General features: G+C 41.9%; 1 protein-coding gene across 1 annotated transcript in view; it reads left to right on the forward strand.

Annotated features, from left to right (window-relative positions):
* Positions 1-794: 794 nt before the first annotated feature.
* Positions 795-27,428, forward strand: part of LOC124620001 (mucin-4-like) — a 115,682-nt gene continuing 89,048 nt past the window's right edge. The window contains exon 1 of the mRNA XM_047146666.1: positions 795-832. Within this exon, the coding sequence (XP_047002622.1) occupies positions 795-832 (38 nt within the window). The remainder of the gene's footprint in view (positions 833-27,428) is intronic.

Here is a 27,428-nt window from a genome sequence, read left to right on the forward strand (position 1 = left end):
TTGAAAACGTCAGGTCAATGGTGGCCGGGCAACTGGCTCGTCACAATGCGCCAGTCACTATTCTTGATGAACTGTGGTATCGTGTTGAAGCTGCATGGGCAGCTGTACCTGTACACGCCATCTAAGCTCTGTTTGACCCAATGCCCAGGCGTATCAACGCCGTTATTACGACCAGAGGTGGTTGTTCTGGGTACTGGTCTCTCAGGATCTATCCATCCAAACTGCGTGAAAATGTAATGACATGTCAGTTCTAGTGTAATATATTTGTCCAGTGAATACCCGTTTGTCATCTGTATTTCTTCTTGGGGTAGCAATTTTAATGGCCAGTAGCGTATTTTCTCATTTCGCAGTTAAACTTAATATCTCCTGTGTTACCCAAGTATTTGTACAAGGCCTTGTATTTTTACCTGTTTGATTCTCTGCTGCCTTCGCAATTTCATCTCTTAAACCTACCCATTCGCCTGTCTCATACGTCTCGCATCCGATGGAGGAGGTTCGTCGTGACTGGCTACGTTCCTGTTACATCCCCCAATACTGAGAATTCCGCCTGGTCTACCCTCTACAACACTCACTACCGTTCGCGAGTATTCTAAAATGGGCTCGCATAGTGAACACGAGGGAACAGAGTGGCAACCAAACGATGTACAGAGACGACTGGAAGCTCCCGCAAATTACCAGTGGAAGCACAGAGACGGAAGTAGGACAACGCGTCGCGCTGTACAGTAGGCGGCGCGATTACGTGCACGGGAGGCGTCGCGGCGCGGCGCGACGTGCAGTCATGACCGGCGGTGATAATGAGGCGCTTCCCATGCGACCTCGGCCGCGTCGCCAGGTGAGCATTACGCGAGGCACGGCGCCGCCCTCGCCGGCGGTCGTCTCCTTTAAGCTATCCTTTTGAATTTTTACCACCTGCCGTCTTGTCTCTTTGTGCCCCTCTGACGTCAGCTGCGCCGTCTGCCTTAGCGGCGATAAGCGTGTCGGCCGGCTGTTTTCATAAATAGAGATGGCCGTGTTTGCTGCCTCTGCCCACGCCACTCACGGCCGGGCCTACAAACTGCTGGAAGGCGCTTATCTCTTTACGGAAACGTACCACTGCTTGTCGCCGTCAGTTTTATTGCACCAACCCCTGCGTCTGAGATGGCGGTCAGCAGACACACAGGAAGACGCAGCTCGTCCAACCTGCCTTCCCCAATTGGTACCCACTGCAGTTTCTCTCCCCACTCCACGTGTGAGTGCCTCAGCAGAATGGCCGCTAGTTCAGTCCGATAGAATGGGAAACGCAGCATGCCGTGGCGTTTCTAAAGCATAGCATCCCGTCAGTATCAGGACGTGCAAACAACTTACGGGAATGCAACCTGGTGACGTCATCGAAAACGGCCGCCGTTTAGACAGGAACACACCCTGTCATTTTCACGGCTTATCTGCAGCAAGTAAGCGCTGTGCAAGGGGATTTAAAACCGTGGTTTGCAGAGAAACTCCGGTAAGATAACGCAAACGCTGTGAGCACTAGTACCACCACAAGCCAAATGTGACCGTCGTCAGAAGTTATCGACAGTGAAATAAGTAACCACCATCTCTATTTATAGGGTTACTGGCTAATTTAATTTCAACAGCTTCCTTAATAAGACTATCCCAATCGCTGGAAGTGCATGTCAGAAGCTGCGTGTTGTTATATTCCATATGACGACCGGTGCCAGGACAATGTTCTGCAATGATGGAATTGCTCGGCTGTTGTATGCGTGTGTAACGCTTTTGCTCATTACACCTTTCCTCCAGAGTCCTGATAGTGTGATTATAACATAACATGCCAGAACTGCAAGGAATACGGTAGACGCCTGCCTTACGCAAACCAAGATCATTCTTTGCAGTTGCAGCATGCCAAAAGTATCCGGACACCCCCAAAAACATACGTTCTTCATATTAGGTGCATTGTGCTGCTCAGCAGTCATTAGACATCGTGAGAGAACAGAATGGGGCGCTCCGCGGAACTCATGGACTTCGAACGTGGTCAGGTGATTGGGTGTCACTTGTGTTATACGTCTGTACGCGAGATTTTCACACTACTAAACATCCCTAAGTCCACTGTTTCCGATGTGATAGTGAAGTGCAAACTGGAAGGAACATGTATAGCACAGAAGCGTACAGGCCGGCCTCGTCTGTGGACTCACAGACACCGCTGACAGTTGAAGATGGTCGTAATGTGTAATAAGCAGACGTCTGTGATTCTTCAATTTCTCCAGGCGTGTTTTATGACGAAATAAATCTCGGGTGAACAGTCTGGTATCAGTGTGCATAGGACGCAATATTTCGGCAATTGACCACGTTGCCATCATCAGGTGCGCTGATGTACATCATACAATTGTTAGCGATTGCCTGTTCCAATCTTCAATCGAGTGAAGGAAAATGACTCTACATGCCTCTGTAGTCGCCCTAATCTTTCTTATCTTGATCCTAATGCGAGATGTACGATGGTGGCGTGGAATGGCCGCACAGGTGCCCTAAATTCACTCAACCCCTGGGGCTCATTGTCTTCCTTCCAAGTATCCCATTTAAGTTCAACGAGCACTTTTGTTACGCTTTCATAAAGGCTTTACGATCGCAGCTGCACGTAACTGTATTCGGTCTATGTCTATTACCATACCTAAGTATTATATTGATTATCTGCGTGAATATGCAGTGAGGTAGCTGTTCTTCTTACACTGTCAAAAGTAACTACCTAGAAACTTGCTAGTTCTTGTCGTATACAGTTGGAATTTATGAGTTACAAACAATACAAGAAAACAATTCTTGTGAAATTTCGTTTCAAACGATAATGATAGTCGGATTATCACTAAAAAAATTAGAATCGAAACAACTAGTATTTCCTTTTGCATCACGCCAGAATTCGCACGACAAAGCAACTATGTGTGATTTTATTGACAGATAACAATATCATTCATTGTTTAATTCTCGTATCTTGTCCTAATTTAACATCCTCGCTTCGAATCCTGTACTTGTTACGTTCACTGAAAATAGCTGCTTTAGCTACAACTAGCAAAAACCTGTTGATCATTGTTCAAACATATCTGGACGTCATGGAATATAAATGAAAATACGTTAACATCAGCTGGCATTTAGGGAAGGGAAGTGCCATCATTATCATCCGCGTCTCTGTCTTCACAAGTCAATCCCGACGTCACACAAGATTAACTTTGCTACAAAGATATTAACGAGAGTGCTACATTACTCTTCCAAATTCGTTGCACGAATCGGACAGTCATAGACCACGTGTTCCTTCATTAGCATCTTTCGATAGAGATAATAAAGTATTTGATTGACAAGTTTTTATGACGGAACAGGAAATTTATTGTTTATGTGGAATTTTCCCATCTCCAAAAACCAACTGAAACTACACTTCGACTGAGAACAGTCGCGTACGCCACAACACATAACGAATTTCTTCACACTGAAACTTCAGGTATTCTGTAAACGCGGCACCAATGATTATGCTGACCATAATAATGGGTGCACTTTTAATGCCGGTTACATCGTAAAACACACACCCACGCGTCTACATCTCTTGAGCGATGCCTACCAACTGGAACTGTATCAAACATTACGTCAAGCGCGCGCTGGACAAACAACGACAACAATTAACAAACACAAGGTCCGTAAAAAAATTTTCAAAAGTTTTAGTCAACAAGCGATTTGCGCTACCTACTATTGGTTGACGCAGTGGCGTCACTGAGGAACGATCTCAGAGCCAGAACATCGCTACAGCATGTGAGCTGTGCATTTGCGCAACGTGTTTGTGGAGTGCTTTGGTATCCACTGAAACGTAAGTTGCGATTCTGCTGCTGCCAGAACGTTTCTGCTACATTCTGTAACTTGCCAGCCGTTTAAAGATACGGGCGTCTTAAATAAAATTGAAGCAAATATCGAACCGAAACTAGTGCAGAGCTCAGAAAGCGCAAAGTGCAATCTGTTGTTGCAAATTTCTGTCAAAGTGAATATTAGAAATATTCTGAGAAAAAAATCTAGACAACGCACTACTTGCATTTTATATCCACCACTAGATTAAAAACCTTCAACTGATAGGTGGCACGTTCGTTCTGACGCAAGTAATTATCTAAATGCTACGAACCTAGAAAGCAATGCAATGAGCGAATGTAGCTTCCAAATACGATTTTACAATCCTTCGGATTTTTTTAATCAAAGCTGGAAAACAATGTTGATCCAAGTTGTTAAAATTCATTCATATAAAAGGACATTCGCTCCAGAACTTTTCAGGGCTGCAAAATACGGTTTACAGGAGGCATATGCGAGTTCAGTTTCGGTGCCTTCCGTTCAGTAAAGTCGGGTGCGGTGTGGCGGATAAGCCAAATCATGGCACCATTAACTCTTGCACCTTGCTGAATAGTTGGGAGTTTCTATGTTGTCGAACACTATCAAGCCGCGCGGAGTGGCCGTGCGGTTAGAGGCACCATGTCCCGGATTGCGCGGCCCCTCCCGCCGGAGGTTCGAGTGCTCCCTCGGGTATGGCTGTGTGCGTTGTTCTTAGCATAAGTTAGTTTAAGTAATATGCAACTCTGGGGATCGATGACCTCATCAGTTTGGTCCCTTAGGAATTCACACACACAACACTATCAAGGAAGCTTATCTTTTGCTGCTAATTTAAGTTCCTACACTACTTAAATCACATAACTTTTGTAAATTTTAAAATATTCCTGGCGGACTGTGTTTCCAAACAAATTTCTGGCTTGCAGCCAATTGTCGTTAAATTCATTGCACGATATTTCGACTGGGCGTCTGCCAGCCACTTTCGTAAGCCATCGAAGACTGGCGAAGACTATCCTTTCCGCCCCATATAAAGTGCTGCGAGTATTCCGCGCCGGCCGTTGTGACCGAGCGGTTATAGGCGCTTCACCTTGGAACCCCGCGACCGCTACGGTCGCAGGTTCGAATCCTGTCTCTGGCGTGGATGTGTGTGATGTCCTTAGGCTAGTTAGGTTTAAGTAGTTCTAAGCTCTAGGGGACTGATGTCATGTTCAGTCCCATAGTGCTCAGAGCCATTGGAACCATTTGAGTATTCCGCCCATGCGTCAAAACTCAAAAAGTTGACAGACGGACCACGCCTCGCGGCTGCAGCGCCCTCGCTGGCAGAACCGCGGAACTCTGCTGTCGCCTGCGTTACCGCTCGCCGCGGCCGTTGGCGCGCTCTGTCGTCTTCGATTGGAACACATTGTTCAGATGACGGGGTTCCATGCGCTGTCCAACTGGCAGCCGCTATCACGATTCATCAGATCTTCCGCCGGGCGTATTTCCTCGGATTCCTTCGTAATGGAGTCCCAAGAGAAGTAGCTGCGATCAGAATCACCGTTATATCATTCTCCGCTGAAAGTCCAGTGGAAATTCACCGTTCGGCAACAGCGGACTTGATTGAATACAAAAGGCAAATGCAATGTTGACGTTCAGCGCAAAATTCTTTCAAAGGGCGCCTCATCTATCTTATGAAAGCCATAACCCACTAACAAGGTATTTTGTAAATTCCGGCCTTCCGCAAAAACAAGTCGTCCTTCAGCGATCGCAAATGGTATGCAATCTCAGATGATGGCGGGAAATCACTTTCACTTGAAATTTACAGAGGATCCTTGCTATTTTAAACGAAATATTTCCCACGAAAGGAAGAAAAGCTTAACATTTTGCCGGCGTATTCTCCTCTTTATCCGCTTCGTCATTCTTGATTTTAACTGACAGTGCCCTGTTAATCTGCTGGGTGGATACCCAATCCTAAACACTGTCTTTAGGCAGGCGAGCTCTCTAGGCAAACTGTATTGATTTTATACAGTGTGAGCTCTGCGTACGGGTGTTCTAAGCAATAGCAAGTGGAAGGCTGGAATTAACAAAATACCTTAGCAGTGTGGTACGGCTTACATAAGGCGGACCACTAGCACTGTCAAAACGCTGTGTTGTACATGACCGTTGCGCTAGCCTTCTGCAGCCAAGCAAGTCCACTACTGCCGAACACTGTACATTCAATGGAGTATGATAGAACTGTGATTCAGACCGCAACTACATCTCTTTGGGACTCCATTACTAAAGAATCCATGGAAATCTGGCTGTTGGAAAGTCTGATGAACCGCTACAGCGGCTACCAGTTCGACAGTGAGTGGAACCCCATCGTCTCCACGATTTGTTCTAATCGAAGGCGACAGATGCGCCAACGGCCGAGGCGTTCGGTAACACAGAGGACAGCTGAGCTCTGCGGTTCCACCGTCGAGGGCGCTGCCACCGTGAAGTGTTTTCCATCTGTGAACTTGAATTTTCACGCATGTACTGAATACTCACAGCGCGCTATATATAGGAAGAAACGGAGCAAGTTACCAGCAGAAGAGTGACCAGTGCCTTGTCGAAGTATCGTGCAATGAATTAAACGACGAGCGGTTGCAAGCCCGAAATTTGTTTGAACACACAACTGTTATTCACGCCAAGCAATGATAACGCCATTTCTTTGCTTTGCAATGATGAGCTGCGTTTCGATCACAGGCAACACATACGGATAAAATTTCAGGTTCTCACGTAAATTGTAATTATCTCTAGATGAACAGAGGGAATATGCTCGGTACGTGTAGTGCACAGGTTCCTAACAACAACAACAATTTGTCTTGGCACATTGGTGTATCTATCGATCTGGCCAAAAATTAATTCGAATTTAGCTGTTTTGAGCCGCGTAAGTTCGTCATTTCAGATGAAAGCTCCTTATTTAATCCGTTTCTTCGAAATGACGAGAGCATATTTTAACGTTTGCAACATTCACAGCATCTTTCCAACAGCATTTTGACATTGAAATCTTTTTCAATCCTTATTGTGGGGGGACAGCATGAAGCACTACTTCGGCCTCTTTTGTGTTATGGTTGTGAGCTTTACAGCCAGCAACAGCACGACTTGCCATTGTTTGAATACTTACAAATCACTCACTGAACAAAAATAATTAAGTGAAAACCATAAAACTTAAAAGAACCACAAAGCCTCCGACATATACGTTAGAGCGCCAGGAGTTCCTCAGTGACCTCATGGCCACTACATCAAAAAAGAGTTTGTCTCTGCACGCTGTTTACTGCGCCTCCCTGCACAAACCATTGGCAACAGGCAATAATTAACTTGCGTGCTGGAAACGGCTTAACCAGCTGTCGCTGTATGTCTATCGATAGGCAGTACGCAGCTGAAGTAAAGGCTAAGCTTAGAAAATAGAAAAAAATAGTATATAACATTAAGTCTGATGTGTGATATTATCATCCCAAGATGGATACATTAACACTAATAAGTTTTAGGAAAATGATAGCAAAATATCATAATGTAGTGAAAAAAACACGTTCTGTTTGTATTCTTGCTGCTACGAGGCAGTCACTTAAGTCATTGTCTAGCCTGTTTCCCTGATGTAGGCACAGCCGTGCTGCCATTCGTGTGAGCACGAAAAGCCATTTGTTTGACGTCAAGTTTATCGTCACCGTACCTCAGCGCAAACCTGCATGTTTCCAGTAACAAAACTAAGTACGAAAACGGTTTCGGAAAAGGAGGAATATTTTCACTCCAAGGTTCACCTCGTAAAGTCAAGCGAGAAATCTTCTCCTTCATGCGAACATCGCAACACACATTTTATTAGGCAGTAATAAAATTCTAAGAACTAATCTTCACAATTGGGTTTATATCTGAATCTACTGGTACGTCTATAAGCTATGTGCCACCATACGCTATAAGATGGGGGGAGTGGGGTGGCATTTCTGGTATCTGTATAATAGTCACTTTCACTTCCTGTACCATTCACAAGTGGTGCATGAGGAGAACAGCTGTCAGTAAACTGTTCGAACTCGAATTTCTCTGATTTTCCCCTTACAGTCATTTCACGAGTTATACGTGGAATGAAGTAATATGGTGTACAAGACGTTAGGTGTATAAGTGCAGATATTGTGATCGTTGGTATCTTATTATGTACCAACTTCAGTGTGTTAGTTGTTCCTCCTCTGTTTCTAAGAGACTTCCCGCAAACACTTCACATAAGTTGTTACCTGATGTTTTCTGCACGGTCGTAATAGCACCACTAAGTTGACTACGCCAGTCAGTATAGATTAAACATTTTGCGTACTCTCGTCCACACTTCAGTACCTGACCTGGTGCCCAGTGGAAAGTTACCATTAATGGCTTGCTCTTGGCACATGTACTTGGAGATACTAACCAACCTGAAAGCATACTACCCTAATATTTATAATTACTAACCTATAAATAAAGTAAATACTGATTTAATGTTTGTCAGTATACTGTCCTCAATCACCAATAAAAATATCTGCACTTATACCCGTAACAATCTGTATACTGTCCTCAATCACCAATAAAAATATCTGCACTTACACCCATAACAATCTGTATCTGTATTCTGGGACGTATGCGCTGAGAAATTTAAAACCAAACATGTTACAACATAGACATCTACGAGGTTCGAACTTTAACTTCTGTCTCTAAGGTGGTCGTAGGTTGTGTTCCAAAAATGAACAGCATAGAGACAGAAGTGATCACACTTTCTGCAGGACCTGACCATCATTTTGCAGAACAATGCCCAAGCCAGTAAAGTGCAAGCTGTTAGTGATTTGTTTGACTACTGGGGTGCTAAGTGCTGTACCACCTACAGCACTCCCCTGACTTAAGCCCTCGTGAGGTCAACTCGATTTTTAAACTGAAGCAAACACTTCACGGCATTCGCTTCAGAACTGCTCCAAATTCGTCGGGCAATAGACCGCGCCGCTCGAACTGTCAACACAACTGGCACTGCTAAGAGTATCCTACGAATCCCACGTCGCTGGCAACAGGTTATACACAATGCTGTTGACTACTTTGAAGGTCAGTAAAACTTTGGAATACGTATGTATTTTGTAAGATCTGTAAATAAATAGTTCCCACTATTAAAGTTCCAACCCTCGTATCATACAATGAAGCCCTTCAGGACTGGATGTCTTAAGTGTTGGTGAATCTTCCGGGATGTATGGCCGTGGTTCATGAAACTTCTTCGTTCCTGACGTTTCGTCCAGAGCTGAAGTAGACATCTTCAGCGGTGATTTTGGTACCGCACTCGGCAAGACTCAGCACAACCAGAAGTTTCTCTGAAGATGTCCAGCAGAGCTCTGGTCGAAACGTTAGGAACGCAAGAGTGTCATGGGATACAACAATGCAACATGGAAGCTTCACCAATAGATATATACATCAGTGTCGATGAGCTTTTTTGAGTTAGCTCCTTCCGTGATCTTGATGTAGTATATGGACAAATTGAAGCCTCCCTTGATATTATGGCCACGCAAACACGTCACGAGGGCAGAACTGCCAGACTTGTAATTGTAGGATTGTTTTCGAATTATAGAGGCATTCACTGAACGTTTGAGTTCCATGGTTGTGGAAGAACGTCAACAGGCTGCTTGAAGCAGATTCATATCGTTAACTTGTAATGCATTTGAATAGAGGAAGAAGATGGAATTGTTAAATGAAAACTCCGGGTTCTAATGAATGACAACTTAAAATTTGTGCCAGACAAGATTTTGAATCAGTATTTTCTGTTCATTGTGAGCAGCAGCCTTAACCATTAGTTTAGCTGATCTCGCCTTCCACCTTCGATTTCCGAACACTACTACCAGGGGTTCTTCCACGGGGTATATGGGGAAAGAATAGCACCGCTCGGGGGACGGAGTTGGTGAGGTACCGTGGCTCACCCAGGCCCAAGGGATGTGGATGAAAAAAATTAAAAGCACTGAAATGGAATGAGCTGATCTGCATTGTATGCATTGACATCAGTGCAAATCGCTCGGATATGAATTTGAAATGAACGCGTCTCTAACCATAATATGCACTCCATCTTCTCGGCAAAGGAGACGGATACAAGAACGTGTGGATACACATGAGAATGTAGGATGCGATTCAAGAAGAAGGACGTTACGGTTTAATGCCTAGTTCAAAGGGCGCTCGGATAGAACGAACCCTGCCGTTTTCAAAGGAGTCATTTGAGAATTCGCCTAAATCGATGTAGAGAAACCACGAAAAACCTAAATTTGTATTCTGGACGACAATTTGTAATCTACCCCTCACGAATGTTTGGCTATATACTCCATCGTGACGCACTAAAATAGTGACGTTCCGACAGTAACACCAGACGCGATGTGTAAGCTACTTGAGGTGTGATTAAGTGTAAGCCACTTGTTGATGATGGTTTCTCAGTAGAAATGGTTAAAGCTAGAGGAAACGTTATAAAATTGACTTACAAAAATACAGAGTGTAAATTCCCCAAAACTGGAACAATACTGCAGTTATTCACCTTTATAGCAAAAGAAAGAGACAAGGCGTAAAAAATATAGACCGCGCAATAAATTGTATTCACTAAAATTATGATCAATCACATAGAAAAATATTTTAATGTAGTGAAGGAATAAGGTAACTTTAGAAATAGACACGCGTTTAGAAAAAGCTTTTGACTCGTTATTGAAAAAATGTCCGCTAACAATCCTTGAGAAACCAGACGCTGATACTATTTATTTTGTTATATCGAAGAATGTATAGGGTTACTTTCTTATGCCTAGGGAAAATCAAATGACGTATAGAAAATGGTGATAGGAATCGGAAAATTCTGCACTCAGCTTGGCGAGTTCTTTCGAATGGCTATCGCATACTTTCCTTGGGTGTATCCGCCGACTATTGTTAGTACGAACCAGTAAGTCTCGCACGTCGCTGTTTGTTCTGACACCCACGTCTGTTTGCCTGTTCGGTCGCAGGTAGTCTCTAAAACTCGTTCTTATAAACAAAATTTCTTCACTTTACTGAGGAAACAGTTATCCAAAAAATTGGATGACAATATATTCGTCTGCTGATTATCTGTACTTACTGTAGATAATTTGCAGTCTGTGCGTTACGCAGAATTTCATCAAAAGTGAACTCCGAGAGGCAATTTTTAAAACAAAGGTCTCGCTGTCGGGAGATTACAAAGACTGTGTGGACTGGACCGTACAGAAATTACATTCATCGGGATTATTCTGTTATTTGTATACTTCCCTTTCTGGGGAGAGAACTCTCAGCGAACTGCAATCTGTTGTTTTTATCATGAGATGAAATGAGTTGTTTATAATTAATATTATTCTCGCGCTGTGCCCAGCCCATCCAGTAGCCTGCTGTGAGCGGAAACTGTCAGAGACAATGCGTTGGAAGATTCACTGTGTGCCCAATGAGAGAAGCTACTATCGATTACGGCTCAAAAACGAACAAAAGCAAAATTGTTTGTCAGTATTAATAAAATTTTGATTTGCTTTTTGTTTCTTTTCATAAAGTTATTAATTTTTAATTAGCAGTTTTTAAGTAAAAAGCTACTTTCATTACGTACTCGGAAGGCATTTCAATTTCTACATATATTACGGGCTCCTTAACCGGTGTTCAGGCATGACGAGCCTACGTTTATATTCCGTATTGCTACCATGGGTTTGTGGGACGTAAGTAGCGTAAAGGAGGAATGAGTGGAGGAGGTGAAGAGGACAGGAGAAAGAAGAAGCTAGGTCATTGCTTTCTTATGCCTACTAACATTGGTAGCTAAATGCAAACAGAATAGCAGTCTGCTTCATGTGGAACTCAAATCCAAGTACTTAGCAACGACTTACAGAATCCTGTAGTACCATAGCTACTCAACAAAGACCGGCACTCATTTTCTAAAAACTTTATGTCAGAAATTTATAATTTCAGAATTTTGTTGTTGTTCTGGTATTCAATCGGAAGATTGGTTTGATGCTGCTTTCCATGCTACTCTATCCTGCACGAGCCACATCATCTCCGCATAACTGTTGCCACCTACAGCCTTCTGAATCTGTTACTATATTCATCTCCTGGTCTTCGTCAGACGCGTCCCTCCAATACTAAATTGGTGATCCCTTGATGTCTCAGAATGTGTCCTATTAATCGATCCCTCCTTTTGGTCAGGTCGTGCCACAAAGTTCTTGTCTCCCCAATTCTATTCAGTACCTCCTCATTAGTTACGTGGTCTACACACCTAATTTTCAACATTCATCTGTAGCACCACATTTCGGAAGCTTGTATTCTCTGTTTGTCGACATTGTTCGTCGTCCACGGATCATTTCCATACGTGGCTACATTCCAGATAAATACTTTCAGAAAAGACTTCCTAACACTTAAATCTAAATTCGATGTTAACTAATTTCTCTTCGTCACAAATTCTTTTCTTACCATTTCCAGTCTACATTTTATATCCTCTATACTTCGGCCATCATCAGTTATTTCGCCGCCCAAATAGCTCATCTAATTATCTCGTTTCCTAATCTAATTCCCTTAGCATCGCCTGATTTAACTCGACTAGATTTCATTATCATTGTTTTGTTTTTGTTGATAGACATCTTATACCCTCCTTTCAACACAAAGTCTATTCCATCAACGGCTCTTCCAAGTCCTTTGCTGTCTCTGACAGACTTACGACGACATCGGCAAACCTCATAGTTTTTATATCTTTTTCTTGAACTTTAATTCCTACTCCAAACTTTTCTTTGGTTTTCTTTACTGCTCAATCAATAATCAGATTGAATAACCACTGCGTCCCTCTCATGGCTCTCGACTCTTTTAACTGCCATCTCGTTTTTGTACAAGTTGAAAATAGCCTTTCGCTCCCTGTATTTTATCCGTGCTATCTTCAGAATTTCAAAGATAGTATTCTAGTAAATGTCGTCTAAAGCTATTTCTAAGTCTAAACATGCTACAATCGAAGATTTGTCTTTCCTTAACCTATCTTCTAAGATCAGCTGGAGAGTCAGTCATTTATCCTGAATCCAACCTTAAGCCTACCCATTCGTTTTCCACTGTATTTCTTTCCCCGTTCTAGTCAACCGTTGCCTAACGTTGCCTCTGAAACTCTCAGCAGCCTCCGGTTCTTTCAACTTATCCCATCTCCTTTATTTCCTACCTTTTTTCAATTTCATCAGTTTTTATCTACAGTTCATGACCAATAAATTGTGGTCTGAGTCGACATCTGCCCCTGGAAATATTTTACAGTTTAAAACTTGTTTTCTAAATCTCTGTCTTACCATTATACAACCAATATGAAATCTTCCGGTGTCTCCAGGCCTCTTCCACGCATACAACTTTGGTTTATGATTCTTAAACCAAGTGCTAGTGATGATTAAATTACGCTCTATGCAAAACTTTGCCACGTGGCTTCGTCTTTCATTCGTTTTCCCAATTCCATATTCACCTACTGTCTTCCCTTCTCTTCTTTTTCCTATTATTGAATTCCAGTCCCCACTCCTCCCCCCCCCCCCCCCCCCCCGCCCGCACCATCACTATTAAATTTTCGTATCCCTTAACTACCTGAATAACGTCTTTTATCTCATCATACATTTCTTCAATCTCTTCATCATCTGCGGAGCTGGTTGGTATATAAACTTGTACTACTGTGGTGGGCGTTGGCTTTGTGACTATCTTGGCTACAGTAATACGTTCACTATGCTGCTCATAGTAGTTTACCCGCATTCCTGTTTTCTTATTCGTTATTGAATCTACTCCTGCATTACCCCTATTTGATTTTGTATTTTCCTCCTGCCGCCGAACTTCACTAATTCCCACTGTATCTAACTTCATACGATCTATTTCCGCTCGACGCTCCGATCCGTAGAACGCCAGTCTGATTTCGCCTTATGACGACATCCTCTTGAGAAGTCCCCGCCCAGAGATCCGAATAGGGGACTGTTTTACCTCCGGAATATTTTACCCAAGAGGACGCCATCATCATTTAACCGTACAGTAAAGCTGCATCCCTCGGTAAAAATTACGGCTGTAGTTTCCATTGCTCTCAGCCGTTCGCAGTATCAGCACAGTAAGGCCGTTTTGGTGATGCTACAAGGCCAGATCAGTCAATCATCCGAGCTATTGCTCCCGCAACTATTGAAAAGGCTGCTGCCCCTCTTCAGAAACCACACTTTTGTCTGGCCTCTCAACACATACGCTGAGGCACGTCAGCCACCCCATCCACAGCAAGGCCCATGGTTCGTGGAATACATCCAGCAAATAATTGAGGACGTACGTGGCAATTGCTACTCTGAAATGAAATGCTGGACACTGCAGCCGAAGTCACCTGGGGGAGGGGGGGGGGGTGGAGGGGGGGAGTCCGCATTAAACAAGTCAGAAGGCTAATGACTTAAAAAAATAAAAACTAGAAAAAAGTATTCACACTTAAATCATATACCGAATAAATACAGGCAAATGACAATATGTGAGATTTACAGCCAAACCAAATCATTGTTCAACATCCATTTATTTCTGCCTGTTTGTTATGTGACGGTGTTAAGTGCAGATGTAGGGCAAAATTGCGAAAAAATTCTATTTTTTTATTGCGCAATCTGTTAGAGTGATTCTTTAAGAATAACATCGCTAAGTTTCTTAATCGAATTCTGGCTAGAAACCCAGCCCCTGGGTTTCAGCCATTCTTAGTGTCAACGTACGTTACACAGTCTGATTAGTCAATAAACGAGACTGCTGCCTTTGCAACTATTGAAAAGCCTGCTGCGTCTCTTCAGGAACCATATTTCTGTGTGGCATCTCCATTGCATTGTATTGTATTGTACTCTATGTGACTGGGGACCTAGAACCGACGGAGAGGCTTCGTCCCCGCCGTAGCCCTCAGTGGTTCACAACCCAACAGGCTACAGCAGTCCACTCTCCCCACCGCCGCCTCACACCGAACCCAGTGTTATTGTGCGGTTCGGCCCCCAGTGGACCACAACTCCAGCGTCATCTACAAACAGCATTAACCGTAACCGTATTGACCGAACAAGTGCAGTAGGCATTGAACTCCATCCTGCAAACTGACATCCGGCATCTGTACAACACAATGCAAGCACTTTCGTCTGCCTGCTGTCAACCTTCTGACAGTTACACCGGTTATTAATGTATCAGCACTTCACATTTGCATGGCTTAAAAATGGTTCAAATGGCTCTGAGCATAATGGGACTGAAGCGCCTAGAGCCGCTCGGCCACAACGGCCGGCTGCGATGGCATATCTGGCGCTTACATTAACCTGTGATCTTGCTATGTTAATCGCTGAAATATGTTACCTAGACAAACTTATTACCGAAATTTCATTACTCTACGTTAATTATTTCTTGACGTTGCGATTTTTTTTCCATCACTGTATTTTGCCGTTAGTAAAACCACATGTAGGCCAACCCTACAACAAATCTTGATTGAGGGGGGTAGGAGGTTAAACGTGCTGACTCGGAGCATGAGAGGCACCACAGGACATTTTAATTTCCACTTTCTATACTTTTACAAATAAATTCATAAAACTTTGTCAGCATGACCACAAAGGATTCAGCTTCACACTCATAGCAGCGGAAGTTCAAAAACATAACAAAATAAACGTTTTTTATATGTGAAACTTCATCATTTTTTTCACTTACTATTGGCTGCATTTGTTGCTATAGGTACCCTTTTCTTCATAAGCAAGAGAGATTCTTCGATGAATTTTGCACAGCATACAAACCATACTTACAGGTGTATGAAATTCTAGAATTTTCCAAATATATTTAAAACTGTGGTAAAAACTGAGATAATTAATTATAAAACTTGAGTCTTTTCTAAACTTGATGTTTAAAATGTAACAGATCATTAGTTTTTTCATAAATTAAAGAAATTCTAGAGTTTCATAAACCTGTGAGCATGGTTTGTATACTGTGCAAATTTCATCGAAGAATTTGTCTTACTTATGAAGAAAAATGTACCTATAGCAACAAATTCAGCCAACAGTAAGTAAAAAATGATGAAATTTCACATGTAAAAGAATTATTTTATTATGTTTTTGAACTTCCACTCCTATGAGTGTGAATCCTGAATCCTTCCAGATCAAGCTGACAAAGTGTTATGAATTTATTTGTAAAAGTATAGACAATGGAAATTAATGTCCTGTGGTGCCTCTCCTGCACCAAGTCGGCCCGTTTGACGTCCTACCTCCCTTAAGTAAAGGAATGAAATAGTACAATATACATAAATAAATTTAACTAAAATTAATTATAATCATATGTTAAACTTATGTTTACACACCTGCGTATTAATAAAAATATTTTTCTTACTTTGACATCTGCGCGAACTCCGTATGACCGTTGAAATCTAAACACTCAACTAGCTTAGTTTCAGTCGATACGCTGCCAGCCCACACAGTTGTGCCTGGCCCATTGACATCAACTGACATCAGGTACCTTTTTAATCAGTTTAAGCTCCGAAAAATTTATTTTTCTACCTGCCACAATCGACGATTGTGTTAGCAAAATTATCAAACATAAAATTACATTGGGACGCAAAACCATATTCTTATATGAGTTTCAGGATACCGGAGACAACAATTGCAGCACGAGACCTGTTACCAACCATCACAGCTGAACAGTGCATTGGCGGCAGTACTTCGGAACATCTACTGTTCAAAGTGGAAGGTGCAAAAATGGTTCAAATGGCTTTGAGCACTATGGGACTTAACTACTGAGGTCATCAGTCCCCTAGAACTTAGAACTACTTAAACCTAACTAACCTAAGGACATCACACACATCCATGCCCGAGGCAGGATTCGAATCTGCGACCGTAGCGGTCGCGCGGTTCCAGACTGTAGCGCCTAGAACCGCTCGGCCACCCCGGCCGGCAAAGTGGAAGGTAACAGGAGAGCGAGTGAGTTGCATATTAATTCTTTATTTTTCAAAAGAAATTGTATAAATCGCTATTGATTTTTTAATGCATCCCGCGTACATAAAGGAAAAATGGTTACGGTAAGAGATAGCGGAGACGTTCTTGCCAACATGCGACGACTACGATTTACGGCTCAAAATGAGGTTCTGAAAAAAGAATCGTTTGCTGTTGGGAAAAGTAACAAATTAAATCTTAAATACGTTTGTTGGAAGGCAAACTGCGAAATACGACGAGCCTGGTTAAACAGCTCGTGCACTGCAGTTTAGTTTCAGCTCCAAAATAAGTGGCTACGAAATAAGGTGAAACTTAGAAGTCGCAGACAAAGCAGAAAATAATAATTTAGAGGGGCGTGGCAAGAACAGCAATGTAAACGGTATTAATGGCAGACCCAACGGAGAGGGAGTGGCGTGGGAAGGATGCCATGCATCTTTCCACGTGTAAACGCCGTTTAATTACAATGTCTAGAGTCAAAAGACTGTCTTATATGGCTGGAAGTGCATATATTACATATTCTTTATTTATTTATTACAAAATGTTTCTCTCGTCAATACTACAGTAGGTGTTAAAGAACTGTTAGGCTATCACATGCTGAAATTTATCTTTATTTTTGTATCATAAAGTTTCTCACTTCTGTAAGGGCTCACATAGGCACATTTCAAGTGTTGTGCAGGCGCTTGGTTGAAACTGAGTTGGCAACATTGCCCCTAGCAAGCGTTGCTATTCTAAAAGATGCACGTGTAACTCCAGCGCTTGATCTGACATCTGTTTCACAATACCGTAGCTGTCCGCCCCCATTAGCTGAATGGTCACTCCCCTATGTTACAGTCATATACGATTACCACGTTAAACATTAATAGGATACAGTCGGATGTTAAAATAGCTGCTCTGAAACAGTTTCTGTATGAGTAAGCGACAGATGTTGCTCTCCTACAGGAAGTGGTATTCCCGCAGTTAAATTTTTCCAATTACGTTGATTTTTACAATATTTCCACTGAAACGAGTGTTGGCACGTCCATTTTAGTTAGAGAAGGCATCCCCGTACATAACGTTGATAAATTAGAATCGGAGTGAGGTATTGGAATAAATGTAGCAGGAGTTACGATAGTCAATTTATATGCTCCTTCTGGCAGCAGTAATAGAGCTGCAAGAGCCACATTCTTTAATGAAAGCGTAATTTATTTACTGAGGAAAAACCCCCTCCAACTTATAATAGGTGGAGATTTTAATTGTGTATTGAGTCGAAAGGATCAAATCCCCAACTTCAATTACTCAACTGACTTCAGACGTCTTGTTGTTGATTTAAAATTAAAAGATGCGTGGGAAATAAAATACTCAATAATGGTGAACTTCACTCATTGTAGCGAATTCCTGTAGTAGAATTGACAGAATTTACGTAGCGGAAAATTTATCAGATAAAGTACTGAAAACAGAAACTGTTCCCATTAGTTTTTCCGATCACAGTGCGTTGTTGACATGCGTAAATTTAACACCACAACCTACCTGAAGAGTAAGAAGCCAGTGGAATCTAAATATAACGTTATTATCAGAAGAAGACTTAGAAGATGCCCTAACCTGAGCTTGGGAAATGTGTCTTCGTTCACTGAACAACTTTCCAAGTGTGATAGAATGGTGGACCCAACGAGTGAAACCGAAGCTAAGAAAAGTTTTAATATCTTTTAGCATAGATATGGCCAGAGAAAGGAAACAGACTGTTGAATTCTACTTCAGCGTGCTAAGGGACCTCTACGATAAGACAGACGCAATTCCTACAAGATTAAAAGACATCAAGCAAATAAAAGCAAAATTAATAATTCTGAAACTTAAGGAACTGGAGGGACTTAAAAAAAACTCCAAAGCAAAGTCAGTCACTGAAGATGAAACTGCTGCATTGTACCACCTTGTCAGACACGCCAAGAATAGAAGAAGAAGTTTCATGGATGAACTTCAAATAGATGATGGTACCATAATCACCACCCGGAAGGATATAACTAAAGAGATCTCAGCGTACTATGAATGTATGTATGCGTCAGGGGAAACAAACGAAGAAGAATACAATGAGTTCTTTGGTACATATCTTCCACGAATATCGCGAGATGATGAGAACATTTCTTCGGACATCACCAAGGAAGATGTATTAGAAATCGCCTGCAGCTCCCCTGCTAGGAAATCTCCAGGACCTGACGGACAGCCCATTGAATTCTATAAACGATTTTGGACCCTAATAGGAGAAAAGTTCATCGAAATTGTCAACGAAGTCTTACAGGGAAAGCCAGTGCCTGCAGAGTTCAAACAATACAAAATCGTGTTGATCCCGAAGAACAGAGGCTGCAAAAACAAATAAAAAATCTACGGCCGATTTCGCTTTTAAATTCGGATTATAAAATTATAGCTCGAGCGAGTGATTAACAAGCGCTTTATACCATGCACCGCTGACATCATAGGCCAACAGCAGAATTGTGCTTTTAGAAGGACGATTTTACAAACTGCGGCTCTGTATCGCGATGTCATTGCGCTAGCGCAGGCAAGTAACACAAAACATGGACTGCTTTTCAAGACTTCCATAAAGCATTTGATCAAATTAATCACAAATACCTGATAGAGGCAATGCGCCGAATGGACTTCCTGCCAAAAACCATCGACATCATCAAGAACATGGCAATGGATGTTTCTGCACAAATCTCCGTTAACTGTCAACTGACAAAACAAATTGAAATAAGAAGGGGTATTACCCAAGAAAGCCCCTTATCTATGCTCATTGTTCGTTATATCGCTGGAACCTTTCCTGAGACATCTACAGCACAGGCTGACAGGCATTACTAATCAAGGAACAAAGACCGTGGTAGGTGCTTACGCGGACGATGTAGGCGTAATCCTCAGAGACCAAACAGATGTGACACAACTAGAGATGGTACTTCCAAAATACTGTTCCGCATCAGGTGCGAGGGTAAATGAAAACAAAAGTAAATTTGTAAATATAAAGCGGCTTGCTAACTTGCGCATTGAGTGAGCGAACCATGTGAATGAACACAAAGCTCTTGGAATGGCATTGACAACTCCCCTTTTAAAAATGATAGCAATAAATTGGCGGGAGGTGGCAAGAATATTCAAGGGAGCTTTGATTGAAAATTGTCGACGTAGCATAGACCAGTTCCAGAGAATACTGTTTATGAACACGTACATTTTATCCAAGGCCTACTACATAGCACAGGTTCTCCCATTCCATCAATGGTGGCGAAGACGATCATGTCCACCTTCGCAAAGTTCTTGTGAAAAGGGGAATTGTTTCGAGTGCCGGTGAAGACAGCAGTTTTGGATCCAAGCAATGGAGGAATGGGTCTAACCGACATCAAGTCCAAAACAATGGCATTGTATGTCAAACGAACATGGAGCATAATGTGTAACGATCCAGGGTGCATTACAGCAAAACTATACGATATTGTCAGGCCAGAAAGTGCAGAGCCGCCGTTAAATATACAAAAAATAAGTTTTAAGCTAAAACACATTAGGGAGTATTATCTTGAACTAAGAGCTCTCAGCAAAAAGCTTTGAAACTCCAGAAACGTTACAGCAAAGTTGACTTTTGCTGAAAGACGGAAACATGAAAGGAAAAATAACATAGAAACTAAATATGCTGGAATAGCATGGAATGTGGTCAGGAAAAACATCAGTAGTGATGTTCTTTCGTCTGACGTGAGAACAACGTGGTACAAGGTAGTCAATAACATCATCAACACTAATGAGCGTCTCTTTACCATCGGTTTGAGTGACACTAACCTCTGCAGCAAATGCAAGTTCGTTAATAGTGTGCCTCATCGTTACACATGTGGAGATCGGATTATCAACTGGAGGTGGACCAGGGAGAAAATTGCTCAAATAACAAGAACTTCAGCAAACAATGTACCGACTAACGTTTTCTTCAGACCAGAGGAAAGTTACTACCCTCAGGCAAAAAATAACGCAGTGATTTGGTTAATGGGTAAATATAAAACTTATGTTTTTAACAATATTGGGAGCAATGAACATATTATACACAAGATGCATATGGAAAATGAATTCGAGAAAATACTTAAATATCAGAATCAGAATAAGAAATATGGTAACATGCTCCGAATTGTCTTCGATAGAATGGGTATAGGTTATGTTGTGTACATAGTTCCGCGTAGTCAGCACGTACACAACTTTCCCACTAGAGTGCGCCCCACTAAGCACAACAGCGCAGGCGCAGCGCTCGTCCGTCTCCGCACTACGAGATGGCGCTGCCTTAGAGGCGGACCAAATTCTGCTTCCGTCGATCCGCGTATTAATATGTAATGCAGCCAATGAAATTGCTGCTAACGTAGAACCTTTTCTCCTCGCGGATCACACTCACGCAGTGATACCTGAACGCGCGAGGTATTATAACGAGTGTACAGACCTCCGATTAGTGAGTCTGCATTTGTCTGCACCAGTCTGCATTAGTCTGTACCAGTCTATAATCAAGTTTCAGTCTGCACCTAAGAAGATTATCATATTCCTGTACATAGCCATGAAGATAAATGTATAGACACTTTGTCAAGTATCAGAGATATGTGAGAATAAGATTAACGTACCAACACCAAAGGAACTCCAGATTGTCAATAGTAAATAGCATCAAGAATCAAGTTATGTAAGGTTTATGCTTGTTACTATTTTAATAAATGTGTGTGAAAATTAATCAAGTTCTGTTTAAAGTTGGTCACCGTCGATCTGCTACTCTAAGTGTGCAAGTGGCATTTCTATCGTCTGACCTAACGGCAGAAGACAAACACGCCACGATAAGACCAAGAGACATATTGCTGACACTCGCCTACTTCATTAGAGCGACAAGTCAAATAATCTGACGGTGTGTGTACCGAAAGTCTTACAGTACACACACCACAGGTTTGGAACTGGATTCCTAATAGAGAGTGAATGGGTTGGGTCACGTCACTCTAACCTCACCTGCAAGTCACCCATGAAAAATAAATCAGTAGTACAGCAGATACAAGAATATCTGGGGTCTGATATAATGGAAGATCTTGAACTCCCTATGGATGCGTTTAGAAGGCTGGAACTGACAAAAATAACAAGGCAGTGAAGGATTTAACGATGTCGTTGTTCGGGACTGCTCTTCTGTCCACGTAATTTACCCTGGAAGGAACACACATCAAGGATTTACTGAATGATTAATTTGGGTCTGGGAAATGATGATGAGGAACCTCAGGCTGCAGAACAAGAAGATGTGCATGCTGAACTGCCACCAGTTGAAGGTGACAGTGAAGGTACTAAATTGTGCTACTGTTAAAGACTCATTCTTTGAATGCTGTAATTTATGACTGCAATTATCTGTCACCTTATTTATGTCATTTCATTGTAGCCATTTTTGTTACTGTTTTGTGGAATAAAAAAAGTGGTTAGCGCAAAAAAAATGGTTAGCACGGTGGAATGCCACGCCAAGGGGCGCGCGTTCGATTCCCGGCTGGGGCAGGAGATTTTCTCCGCTCAGGGACTGGGTGTTGTGTTGTCCTCATCATCATTTCATCCCCATCTCCGACGCGCAAGTCGCCCAATATGGCGTCGAATGCAGTAAGTACTTGCTCTCGGCGGCTGAACTTCCGCGAATGGGGGACTCCCGGCAGAGCCCGGCAGTGTTTTTCCCCCATTTCGGCCGGTCGGCGTTGACAGGAAAAAGGCGTATGCCCTTCAGTCATTTTTTAAACGATTTTGCAGAAACTATTCGCTAAAGAAATTTCGGTTTTGCTTTACTTATAACTTTCATGTCAGCGTCATGTTGATGTGCCCACAATTTCGTTAATGATCATAGTTATCGTGGTATTTGTATATAAGTAAGACACCACGCGTAACTCGAAAAATGAGAGGCGTTATGAATTCGCATTTGGTGCATATTACATAATATGTTGCTGTGTATGAAATTTACTATGAAAAAATTCATTATCTGTCGTGTTATTCAACTAACTAAAGACTTCTTTGAGAAAAGAATGTAATTTTTAAGGGCCATCATAGTTAGCGAAACGAGAAATGGTATGGGTTTTGGAAGAACACAGGCGAAGACAATACAAGCTTATTTATTTTCATAAGTTATTGGCCTTATTTTTACTCAGTTCCTCAACAGACTTAATAAACCACCGTTTCAGAATTCTCTCGCAACTGCATGTGTACGACATCTTAACAAGGTAACACAGTGGAAACTCCCCCGTTTTTTTGGCAAAAGAAGCAAATTTCAACATGGCAACAAGAGAAATTTAGATTTTATTCAAAATTCACCACTCGTGAGGTTTCTCTGAAAGCTATAAATGGTTAATAAGCCAGGCGTATATACAGGGTGTTTCAAAAATGACCGGTATATTTGAAACGGCAATAAAAACTAAACGAGCAGCGATAGAAATACACCGTTTGTTGCAATATGCTTGGGACAACAGTACATTTTCAGGCAGACAAACTTTCGAAATTACAGTAGTTACAATTTTCAACAACAGATGGCGCTGCAAGTGATGTGAAAGATATAGAAGACAACGCAGTCTGTGGGTGCGCCATTCTGTACGTCGTCTTTCTGCTGTAAGCGTGTACTGTTCACAACGTGCACGTGTGCTGTAGACATTTTTGAAACACCCTGTAAATCGCTGCTTTTGTTGCATTTTCAGCGGTATTCTTTTTAGATAGTAACGATAGCAGAAGTGACAGATCTCAGATCTTTTCGAATGGTCACCAGCAATTGTGGGCGTGGAAGGACTGCACTTAATGTTTACAAGAAATGTAAACGTTTGCTCAGTTTAGAATGCCCCCCCCCCAGCAGTTCGGTATTTCCCCTAAGGCGTACCACGCCCACCCGTTACTCCCGTCACAACTGCGCTGTCGATTGCGCATATACCGGTCACGTTATTCCGGTAAGACTAGATTTTATGTGCCATTTGTATTTCCAGCTTGTTCCCGCAATTTTTCATTTATGCAAAACTTTCATTGTCTTTTTTAATTCATCCTTTTGGGACCATATTAAAAGTTTATACTTTTCCGCTCCCAAAAACCTGCCTCCCTGGGCGGAGGCACGGTTCTCCTGCTCTCTCTCCCCTCTCCACCTCTAGAGCCGACCCTGCAAGTATGATCGACACGAAAAGTAACAAAGGAAAATCAGAGTTGTTAGTATACAAAACAGGAGCAAAGACGCAGTAACACTAGTATCAGAAGCAGTAATAATATCAACTATTTGGATGTGGCTGAATTCTGTACGAAATAACTGGGCATGATAATCAAATTCTACAACTACCCAGCGCTTATTAATAAACTGAATATTTATGGTCCAATTAAATTTCTCAAGCTTCAAGTGAGAGAATAAGATGATTGTGACGCAGATAAGAGGATAAAATATAATTAGTCGTGTAGAAAACCTCTAATACTGCAAGACGAGTACAAAAACTGATTACTTATGCCTGCCAACGGGTATGCGATTTATTGGTTGAAGGTGACAAAATATTAAACTAGAAATCTCAACATGTACGAAAAATGGTTCAAATGGCTCTGAGCACTATGGGACTAAACATCTGAGGTCATCAGTCCCCTAGAACTTGGAACTACTTAACCTAACTAACCTAAGGACATCACACACATCCATGCCCGAGGCAGGATTCGAACCTGCGACCGTAGCGGTCGCGCGGTTCCAGACTGATGCGCATAGAACCGCTCGGCCACATCGGTCAGCTCAACATGTACCTTAAGACACCACTGTTTAAGAGAATATGATATGCACTACGTTTTTTGAGGATGATGATAGTATAGCCGTTAGGCTGGCTGAACAATTTCAGAGAGATTCTGACGAAACCTTGAATACTTTTGTGCTAATACAGAGAACACTTTGCCTGCTACAGCCAGAACGATTCATTTACATGTGACGAGGCACTTTTAAACTTCCACGATGAGAACAGATTTTTTTGCTGCATACACCCTCATGAAGTTTTAACCTCAGCACTGAATGAAGTTTAGCAAACAAACAGAAAAATGAGGCTTGACGGGAAACTCGTTTACCTAATAAAAATGCGCGGAGTGGAGATATAACTGCTATAATAAACCTAATACAAAACATAGCAACCGTAATGGTTGATCCATAATACACCACTGGACAGTTGCAGAGCAAAATACGATACTTTCCTTCTTGCTGCCTTTCACCACATAGTTCGTTCACAAATTTAATAAAACGTTTGACCTTCGCCAGAGCTAACAGTCGCCGAGAAACGACAATAGGTACGCCGAAAATTTTAAGAGTAACAATACATGCAGTATCAGTGGTATATTACAGTCATCTACATCTTTCTTACTTTCTCTAGCATTTCTCTCCTATAGCACGGGGTCCACTTTTTCAGAATTTGGCAAATATTTCCTATATTACTAATTGGCAAATCCGAAATTCCCCGGATGTTCATTTTGCCAGTTTTCTATTGGAAACAGAATAAAATTATGAACTGTGTTTGTTGTCTAATATCGAAAAAAAAATTCATTTTAATGTATTAGTGGAAACGCCTTTTAAATTACGAACCAGTCGTAGAAAGAAATACGCATAATGTACAAATGTAGAAATACAGCTGTTTCGCGTGTCTACAACGCGATTTGGCTCCATGGCAAAGCCTCTTCATAGCTCAGTAGACGGCTATTGTTTTCCCCTAAAGCCATTTGCGTTTCGCAGATGAAAACTGTCAAAAGCGCTGCTAGGTGCCAGAGATTTCCTTACATTGATACTACTGTAGGAGTGACTTAGTAATAAAAAATAACTGTATTTAAACTTCATACATGATTCGGCATTTTTTCACGCATCTCAGTGTTTATGAAGTCATATCTCCTGTACTATTAGGCGTAGGTGTTCTTACCCCGACAACGATTGTTGCCTGACGGTAAGGGATGTGTGTACCAACTTTGGTTGAAATCGCTCCAGTGGTTTAGAACACGTGTAAAACACACACACACACACATTTTTATAATATGTATGGATTTAACTTAGTGGGCGGAAACCCTTCCTACCAGCACGTTGGTCAAGACCATCTAAGAGATGGAAGTGGTAAACGCCATGCATGTGTGAATAGTTAAACTTTCTTAAGTGTGTAATTTAAGTATTTGTATACCGTATTCTCTGAGGCGGAACTTGCCGAGCGGCTGGCCCAAAATTCGCCTAGCTAAACGAGCGTCGTAAATCCCCTGAAAACCACCCTTAGACTGACCCGTGTACCAGACCACAGTTGTTAATCCACGCGCATTCGATTGGGGCTGACCCACATCCACATTTCGCACTCCAGCGCTCTGCGCTTTGCACTGTACGAGTGGGTCATTACCGTCATCTGTATAATCTTCATAATAATTATGTGGCTTTAAAAGCAAAAACACGCAGCACCTGTAGGCTTAATACATAAATACGTAACAACTAGAGTATATAAATATTCAGTAGCCTTCGCCTGTGTTTGTAAATCGAGACTGAGGCAAAGTGGAATCATCTAAAATAACGAAAGAATGTTCGTATAAAAGATTAATGCCGGGAAATTAATACAAACAGGAATTGTTGAGGTTATTTTCGTTCTGTCATTTCAACTACAAAAATGCGTGTTTTTTTTTTCACCAGAAGCGTTTCGCTTTATTTAGGTAAAGTATCATCAATGGTCTGTTATTAAGTCACATCGTTGATGTTTTTCAGTTCCCGATGTAAGAGAGAAATCAAGCGAAAATCGCCCTAAGTACAAACCAACATATTGTTAACGAACTGTTTTTCGATCTTAAAGCAAATCAAAATGTAAGTAACTTAATTGCAGATCACTGATGATTTTTTACCTCAATAAAGTGAAAAGCGACTGGTGAAAAAAATACCCATTTTTGTAGTTGCAACGACAGAACAAAAGTACCCTAACGAATTGTAAATCAACTAAGGACAACATGGCCACACAAATGAAGTATTACAGACAGTAATGTTATTATGCACATTCCGCACAAAGTATGGCAAAGGAGACAAGTGTTGCAAAGGGAGTGTAGAACACAATAGTGATCCTACGATTCTGACTCTAACGATTAGTCCTTCCTTAATGGACATCCAATAAAAAGAAGATACAATTAGTCCTCCTTAATGAACATATAATAAAACAAGATAACGTTATAAAGTATAACTGTCTCATTCGTAATAATTAAAGGGGTGGGTGGAAGAAGCGCTAACCCTTAATTCAATAAGGACTCGTACAGCGTGGGGGACCTTCGTACTAAGTTGGTACAGAAGATCGTAGCGTTTTTGTTTCGCATGTTGGCATTCCAGTTGCTATGGGTTTATGTATCGATCGTACTTTTTTATTTGTAGTTCAGTGTTGCAATTTGAGTTTACATGTTGTCATTTTGGCATCTGGAGATAGTGAGTGAAGCTGTGGACACTCTACAATGGAGTATCAAGTGAAGAAATCGTAACATTTCCGACATATCCTTCCGTTTCATTTCAGTAGAGGTGTGTTCATCAAAAGTAGTGACTGGAATATTATGTTGAGCCAGTTCCTTGACCACCATTGACCAGACGTTTTCAGTTGGTGAGAGATCTGGAGAATGTGCTGGCCAGGGCAGCAGTTGAACATTTTCTGTACAGGACTTGCAACATGCGGTCGTGCAATATCCTGCTGAAATGTAGGGTTTCGCAGGGATCGAATGAAGGGTAGAGCCACGGGTCGTAACACA

This window comes from Schistocerca americana, chromosome 6, assembly GCF_021461395.2.
Source record: "Schistocerca americana isolate TAMUIC-IGC-003095 chromosome 6, iqSchAmer2.1, whole genome shotgun sequence".
Classification (NCBI taxonomy): Eukaryota; Metazoa; Arthropoda; class Insecta; order Orthoptera; family Acrididae; genus Schistocerca; species Schistocerca americana.